The sequence below is a fragment of the Pundamilia nyererei genome, unplaced genomic scaffold (assembly GCF_000239375.1).
Source record: "Pundamilia nyererei isolate P.nyererei 1_Seehausen unplaced genomic scaffold, PunNye1.0 scaffold00234, whole genome shotgun sequence".
Lineage (NCBI taxonomy): Eukaryota > Metazoa > Chordata > Actinopteri > Cichliformes > Cichlidae > Pundamilia > Pundamilia nyererei.
The window spans coordinates 141,445-150,446 of NW_005187635.1; the positions used below are offsets into that span (position 1 = coordinate 141,445).

Genomic DNA, 9,002 nt, shown 5'->3' on the forward strand with positions numbered 1-9,002 from the left:
CATAAGCGAGCCCGGTAAAAATTAAGCACGAGCATGCACTGAAACAATGGCAAGGGATCTCGATTGGGTTTGTGGTTTTGTCCCACACACACACATCTGTATGTGTTTTAGGTTTCAGTGGTGCATTAACAAACAACAGCCTCCCAGCGAATCCAGAGCTCTGAGCTGCATATGGGGATTATCAGTAGTCATTACAGACCATTTAATAGCAATCAGCATAATCAAAAATGAATCAGTCCTATCATGTGAATTTCAGATGGCTAATATCACTGCCTGGATTGATCATATTAGTTAAGATGGAGGACTGATTAGACAATATTTGGCATTTCGTTTTACTTAAATGATCACACGGAGACCCGCACGCTTTGGAAAGAAGCTCAAACTCTTTACTCACACATTTATTTTTTGTTTCTTTTGGAGTTTTTTTGTGGGTTTTTTTTTTGCCGTTTATAAGAATATCTCTATAACAGAGCTGACACCCGTGAACGAAGGCGCGCTCAGTACAAAAGTCTGAAAGTCAGCAGCTACACAGCGTTCAGAGGCATCCAATCAAAACATTACACTCCCTCCCACAGGAGTATAAACAGCGACTGCTCCCGAAGAAGCTTCAGGTGCAGATGGACACTGCGAGCGAGGCCTGCACTTGCACAAACAGCTCCAAACACAGCAAACCCCAATCTTGTGAATCGAATGAGAGGAAGCGTGCCAAACATGAGAGGCCGGATACACTTTAATTTATTCGATATTCTAATTTCCTCCCTGAAGTTATGCACAGAGCACAAGTACCTCGTGAAGAGCGATACGCTCACCCCTCTGACTTTGGAAGTACAGTGGCGTTTCCATGGAGTTCATATGTCATGCAAGCAAAACATGGACCTAATTTGATTTCCATTTTTGACATCGGCCGCCTCAAAAACAGATAAATCTTATGTGGCCTGAGCTTAGTTTCTCCAGAGAGTGATTAGAACACTATGCTCGGTCCACTTAAGAAAAAAAAATTGTCAGCAGCATTTGATCAAAGTGGTGTGATACTGTTTATATGAGGGTACACAGTGAAAACTGGCCACAAAGAAGCCACTCTGTGTGTCTCTCTCCCTCTGTCTGTGGCCTCTTTCTCTCTGCCTCACACACACGGGGCACGAGCACACTCATTTCTCTGTTTGTGTGCTCACACAGCTGTGGATCTTGCGCTGGGTTCAACCAAGGTAAAGATATGGTATATTACGCAACGGCTTATAGATTTTTCCACCCCTGGCGAGCTGCCAGCGCTCTCAACAGGAGTGAGAGAGAGAGAGACAGACAGAGTGAGAGGGAGAAAATCAGAGAGCAGCACACTTTGTTCCACAAAGTCTGACTCACTAACTGGATTCCCTGGCTGCAGTTGGAACTACAGACCTCTGTGTCCGCAGATACACTGCGGACACATGGCTGAACAGAAATGTGTGTGCACACACATGTGTGTGCGTTACTTAATAATACGGGGAATTACAATTGTCAAAGAGAATCACGGTGATTGGGAGTTTGCAAGCGCATCCGTAACAAATGTCAGACATGTTCGTTTGGCCCGGTTGATTTTTCGGCTAACGCTCCCGTGGCTGCTGCAGCCCTGCACCGCAATGCCTCTTCTAACTCACACAAATGTACACAGAGCCCAGTCAAAAATAAATGACCTTAGCCAGTCATTCAACACACTGGGCTGTCGTGGCTATACAGCCTGCCCTATATATTGCCATCAATAACCATTTAAAAACACAGTAAACATATTGGCAAAGGCTTAGGTGTCGAACAGTAGCCTGCGATTGCTTTGCTTGCATTTAATTCGAAATGCCTACACTTTTATGATCTGTTTGTTTAAGGAGAACGCCAACTTTTTCCGACGAGGCAAAACAATCACAAGGCTGTTTTAACTGATTGGGGGAGGAAAAAAGCACAAATAAATGTCTTTGACGTGAACAACAGAAATGTGCACACATGACAGACATTTTGGTGCAGACTACTTCCAAAATGAGACTTGGAAGAGTCAGCAAGAGCAGCCCAATCTGTTTTGAATCTGACGCTCGCCTGTCAGGATGATCAATCAGAATGTTTTCTTGATTTTCTTACTGAGTACGTGACATGCATATGTTAATGAAACTTGCACTCTTCTCATATCAGCCTCGTCCATATTTTCCCGCCTGGATTAAGGAAGGAGCCATACTGTTCACACGCAAGGAAACAGAATTGCTTTCACTGAGCTGATTTGGCCTAGATCTCACTCACTGAGGTTTCCCCTACTCTTTTAATTGGGCTCTTGATGCTCGAAATAGGGTATACTTCCTCTAATTAGCTATATCTATAGCGTATGGGAGGGTGATGAATGCATGCATGTGTAAAATCCTCTTTTGAGCAACTCCAAACTAACTAAGAGCTTTAATTTCACGCTAGGCTGCATTGTCCCATTCAGTGGGGTTACCCCCACAAAAAAAAAAGGAAAAAAGAAAAAGCCTCTGAGAAAATCAAAAAGAACGAAAAACACACCAACGGGTCACACAGGAGGGGGATGGAGCAAGATACAGGGAGAGGGTGAGACAAACAACAACAACAACTGAAGCTCATCCTCGAACAATGCCGATCACTCACTAACCGTTACTTCTCTTTAAAAGGGAGCTAATTGAGAAGGTGGAGGGGTGTGGAGGAGAAGGAGAAGTGGGGATGAAGGTGAAGGGGAGTCTGTCCCAAGCAGATGCAAGAGCAGCGCACTTCTTTGGCTCTTGCATCTTCTCATCTCTTGATTCCTTAGTGGTTTCTCACATTTCCCTCGTCTGATGATTTCATCTCTTTTGCTGGCAAACTAAAGTCTTTTCACGTTAAATGACTGTAAACTGCTAGTTGTTGCACCTCTGATTCTGAAACCTGAGAAAAAAATAACAGTCTTGCACAGGGAGGATATGCAATTATCAGTCAATCACACGAGCACTTTACACACTTAATTCGTACCCCAGCCAAGATTAAAATTATATCGCATAGTGAGCAAAGCCACAACAAAAGCTCTGAGGGACAATTGTGAAAATTTGATTTTGGAGCATTTTCCACCCCCGTGACGAAAACTGGCAAAAGCTAAAGTCGGAGCAGCGTTCCCAGTATCAGCACAGTGAGGGGATTTCGACTCTGCTGCTGCTGCTGCTGCTCCCGCTCCTGAACGCGTCTGTCTATCAGTCTATAACATTACGTGAGTGTTCATTCTCTTTTCGGATGAGTTTGCGTATCTTCATGCATACATGTGTGTGCAGTATGGCTCGGTAAACAAAACTATCTCAGACCAACATAAGACCGCTATAGGGGCCGCCTGCTACCACTGGCCACAGATCAACCTAAACCTAATCCACACTAGAAGGCAGAGGACAGGGAGGAGGTAACATGTGCACAAGGCCACACATAAACACGCGCATATCGGCCACACAAACACATGCTCATCCATCCAGAGGACAGCCACCTATTACCGGATTGTGCCAAGTGCCTCGGTTAAGCATGATAAATCCATTTTCTATGGGCAGTTGGGAAGACTGCACAGATAAGGGATAAACAGAGCGCCACTGTGTTGGATTTAAATCACCTCCAAGACAGATTCACCCACATTCAAACAAACACACACTGCCATAGGACGACTGTCCAAGAGCTATCTTAGGCTATAGGTCTGGGGCTTTATGGGTCCTTCAATTGCATATTTTTTTCTTTTTTGGTGACGTTACAAACAAAAACTCATAATTTTAGTATAGACTACCGTTTGACACTATGCATGTGATTTCAAAATTTTGAGTAACAATTTAAGTTAATTTAGGCACACATCAATCCCTCACACATATCAGGCACATTTATTGGTAGCCCGTGATCCAAATGTATTTAGACACTGCTAAACTGACATCATCATGTGCCATTTCTTATGCGTTCCTTCGTGCCTGCCTACCAGCTCTCACTCGGGGCCAAGGAGCGTAAGTTGGACCTTGTCTGCCTCTAGCAAAGGATGAATAAGTAAAAAGAACACAGTGTACCCCTGGGTTCTGCCTACAACTCACTGCCGGCCTGCCTGCTTGCCCTTGGCCTGCAGTTGGCCATTTTCACCCTGCTTACCGTCCACCACGACAGAGCTGTGCCTGCAAACTAGCTATGTGTGCGCAGGATTATAGGGAGTGTGTGTTCATGTGTGGGTGCAAAGTGATGCCGGTAAGGATTGGTATGTTACCAGATCATGCAGACCCACCTCGGCTTACACCAGCAGTCACTGACCGGTCCCAGTGAAACCAGAACCTACGCTGACGCAGGAGAGCCGTGGCCCCAAACGGGACGGAAAAACAAGTACTGTACGCACACAAAAAGCACACACTAGCAGGTAGTTAGCTGTGACGCCATGTGTCTTGAACATTTGACCCTTTGTGACAATGGCGACTTCTAGGTGGAAACAGGAAAAAGAACAATCTCAAAATTCGGCTTAAGAATGAATGTTTGATTTGGACAGTCTAACTGTATAGAAACTGGCTGTGTGAATTTCACACAGATTGCCACACATATTGTGCGCTGCTCCATATACAGTGATTCACTTGGCTGTTTGGTTGCGATAAAAATGCTTTTATCTCTATCACCAAAGATACTGTCTGCAACATCTTCACTCCCCCCCCCCTCTTCTTGTGCTATTGCTACATGGCACGGCTATTGTAGCCTGTGCACATTTCACTTCATGCTTCTAATGGCTCAGCCAATCGCAAATGGCCGAGTGAATTTCAAGGACTCATTTGAAGTCCAAAAAAAAATCTAAAACCCTTAAGAAGTGCGTATAATAGGACATGAATGGCGTATAAGCGAAAATCAAGTGAACAAATAAAAATGTTCTGCGCGTGAACTGCGAGGGGAGCAGTTAAACAATCTCCCGGCACATTGTTAAACATTTCTTATTTTGCGGCAAAAGCTTCAGAATTTGGCGCTAGCAACCCATTTCATTTTGGATAAACGGGACTTAACAGCAGTCTGAAATAACCGAATTCAAAAACGCATCACATAGAAGTTTTAATTAACGACGCCCCCGCCCCCCTCGACCTTCAAGCCGCATTAAAACTTCATGCAAATGCATTTCCCGTCACAGGGACGTGAAACAATGCCACGCGTACGCAAAAAACAAAAAACCAACTCCTGCTAATGTTTGGCAATGTTTTGCACCGCTACTTTGGCTCGTCGGTCCGTCACCTACCAGGCTATTCCAAAAAAGCTTTTATCAGCATTAATAATGCATTGTAGGTTGTTTACACCACTTTTACATGTTTTCTGTGATTTGTGAATTATTTACACGACAGTGATCAAGAACAAACTCTTAATGGAGTCACTGGACGAATGTGGAAGGATGGATGGATGGTTAGGCTACAAGCAATCTACATTACGCACGTCAGCATCCGTGTGTACACTCATGTGGACCCCCCCCACACACACACACACACAAATGGCGTGTATTCCGTTTTAATGACGCATCAAAAGATAATTAAAAAGAGCAGAGCATAAATTAATGCAAATGTTTAAGTCATGTTTCAATTACAGGTGTGAAAGAAGCAGGATGCACGGGCGTCTTTGGGGTTAATCTTTGACTGGTGTTATCTTAATATACTCGACATACAAACACGAGCTCTCAAGGAGATACGAGAGAATGCAAACAAACCAGCTTTGCTTGATATCTGTCACTAGACCCGTAGACGCAGTAACAGCAGCCTAAGCAGATCAATATGTATCACGCATATGGGCAGCACGAGTCCATGCGGCGCTCGTGTGAGAGGATCTGCTGCCAATTAATTTTAATTAATGGAAAGAAAGAGGAAACTCGATGCGGACCTCGCCTCATACCGCCAGGCTCGGAAAATTATCTGTACTAAATATGCAGTAGGGCTGCTGGACTTATTTTACGGGGCAAATCAAATGGGCTATTGATTATTAAATGTCATTCTGACTCTATAAAACCTGCAGACGGCAGAACAGTCAAGAGAAAGCGGGAAGAAAGAGAACGAGGCCGTTTCTAGGGATGCCTGTGATTCCGGGTTTTTTGTTTTTTTTTTAACGTAAAAACAAACTAACGGAGAAGAGACATACACACATGCATACACATTATACTTTAGTTTCAGTCAAAGAAAAAGCAAAACAGGTCTGGTCTGAAGGCCTGAAATAACTGTGAGAAGGAATCCTACATGTTTTCCTCGGAGCTCTCGAAACCAGACTGTTCTGTTTAAGGAAAGGAATGATTACAATTCTCTGCTCCACTGCAAAAGGCTGTGCAGCTACAATATGGTTTGGAATACATTTTTTGCAAAACGTATGAATATTACAGTAAAGCATTTTGTAGGACTAAAAGAAACGCAGGGCTGCAGGCCGTGACCTTCCTGTATCATTGAAATGTAACACGCAGGCTGGAAGCCAAACTGTGATTTTATTATGTTTCAAAAGTCAAATTAATGCGCAAAAATTATACATCATAAGCCTTATAATTGGCATTTATTGCACTGCAGGCTGTAACTTACAGGTAACTGAAGCTTGTGTTTAAAAAAAATCATTTCTTACTGACAAATGGGCCGACTGATATTAAACGGTAATTATTAACTCCACCTTTAAATAAAGGCTTACTGGTGACGTGCGTGCAAATAAAAAAAAGTGCTTTTATCCCGGTGTGTGAATTTGATAAGCCGAGCGGCAGAAGTGGAAAACGGACCTGCGGTGGCCTGGAGCAGCAGGCTCGGCGCTCCTGTGGTCCTCATCTGTTAACTCTGCAGTGACTGTTCTAATATAACTTGAATAAACATAACTTTAAATGTATGTGCTCTGTCGGGCACAAAAAGTGCGGCGCTGTAAAGAAAATGAAAAAGGTCATTTACAGCGTGACCTTTGATCTCCCGAGGCCTGTGATATGATCTGTTTTGATTTACAGATAAAGGCTCCTTACGCACTGAAACAACACAAGCCGAGCTCATAAAGACAATGTATTCACTGTTATGAAAAATGAAACAAAAAGAAAAATAAAGCCTAAGCTCTACGTCACTTCTGTCAAAAAATCAACAAAGACAAAAACAAAGGTTTGAAGGTTGTCCTAGTCCTGTGTTTTCCTTTAATCTCGAGTTTATTTCTAGTGCACAGTTTGCAGATATATATCAAAGGAACATTATAGGGTATGAGGTGAAACAAGATAATGCAGCGTTTTAGTGCACAGTGGCAGAAATGCTTAGAGGAAATGAGCCTTGAAAGGTCAAAACTAAGTCTGTAATTTCGAATTTAGGTGAAAACCTGTGAGCTAAATATTCACAGATCTCAGTTAAAAGCTGCAGTTTAAAGAAAATGTTTTAAAGCAAATTGATCTAAACTTTTTTTTTAACTTAACGTATTCCTCTGTGTAGAACCTGTACCTGATCCACGGCCTTTAAAATTACGCACATTACATTCTCCCGCTTTTTTTAACCGGGAGAATCCCTAAAAAGCTTCCACCTATACTGACTTTCATACAATGATTATGCAAATATTACGGAGTGGTTCTGTTGTTTATTTAAAGGGCACCTCCGTTTTGTCATTAATCAATCTGACACCACCGAGAACACACACATGCACACTTGCCCACAATTTCTTATTTGGCTAAAAAAAAACAACCCAAAAAAACATTTAAAAATAAATAAATAAAATAAAGCACTTTGTTTTGTTTCTGCTGTTGCAGAATATGATAAATCCAGTTAAGATTGCATCTACGTGACCCTTAAAGGCCCCCGCGGCTGAAAACTGGCAGACCACCCTACAGCCGTAAGTTAGAAACCTTAAAAAAAAGAGAAGATTTTACTACTCAAGAAGCTTCATTAAAACTCGTTCATGAGCTTTATGGATAAAACCGGTTATTGCCTCCGTTTGTCTGGAATTAGTCGCAAGCTGTCAGGACACCCAGCCCCTCTTCCCCTTTCTCCAACCTCCGTTTTATATAAAATAGATTTGGGAGAAGCGCCATTTTCTCTCCAAACCATGCGCAATGAGACGCACAAGAAAGCCCGTTGGAGGAGTGCCATTAAAAAGAAAGGGGGAGAGAGAGCGCGCGAGAGAGGGAGAGAGAGTGAGAGAGCGAGGGAGGTTAAACACTATCGGGGAAAAGAGAGCAGAGTTGGGAAAAGCTCCTTCGTACGCAGCAAATGACAAGTAGCAGCGCGACAGGCGACACAACACTGTAAACCACGTACAGTAAAAACAAACCGGAGGCGCGCTACACCGGGGGGGAAGGGAAAAAAGCAAAGCGCCGGAGCCTTAAAACGGCGATTTTCTTCCATACCTGTGTCAAGCAGTAAGGGGAGTACATGTTGGAGTCTACAGATGAAATTTGAAGTTGCTGATAACAAAGTTGGATGGAGGTTCGCTGCGGTGCCGCATTGCAAAGCCGCTGTGGCTCAGTCCAGGCTGTAACCCCGCCTCACTTGCAGTGAAAGCTCCGCGCTAACTTTAGAGGAAAGTTTTTGCTGCTCTCTCTCCCTGCCTCCCTCCCTCCCTCTTTCTCTCTAACGCTCCCTCTCTCTCACTCACTCTCTCTCTCTCTTCCTCCCCGCTTTTCTATCAGATCGTCACAAACCTAACATTATGTTTGAAACGATCGTTATTTAAACGTTTCTTTTCTTTTCTCTTTTCTTTTCTTTTTTTTTCTTTAAGAATCAACGCTTCGCTAAATCCCCCAAAGAAAAGTCGCATGAGCTACAGTATCCCTGCAGAACTACAGGGGCTCAATGTGCGCCTGTGGTACTGTGCGGGCAGAGCAGTCACCTCGTTGTATTTTAAAGATAGTAATACTTTTGTAAATGTGGCATGGGATTTCGCTTATATTTTACTACATGATTTAAACACTTCGGAAGCAGAAATCTAAGCTTTTAGTTTTGTTAAATAATGTGTTTTATCTATCTATCTATCTATCTATCTATCTATCTATCTATCTATCTATCTATCTATCTATCTATCTATCTATCTATCTATCTATCTATCTA

The 9,002-nt window shown here is 43.0% G+C and overlaps 1 protein-coding gene across 10 annotated transcripts in view; it reads right to left on the reverse strand.

Moving 5' to 3' along the window:
- Positions 1 to 9,002, reverse strand: part of LOC102193049 (nuclear factor 1 X-type-like) — a 107,930-nt gene that overhangs the window by 87,698 nt on the left and 11,230 nt on the right. The window contains exon 1 of one of the 10 annotated variants that reach the window (XM_005748920.2): positions 8,303 to 8,488. The exons of the other annotated variants lie outside the window; for them this stretch is intronic. Within the exon in view, the coding sequence (XP_005748977.1) occupies positions 8,303 to 8,329 (27 nt within the window). The 5' untranslated portion in view covers positions 8,330 to 8,488. Of the gene's footprint in view, positions 1 to 8,302; positions 8,489 to 9,002 lie in introns of those variants that run through there. 10 annotated transcript variants of the gene reach the window in all.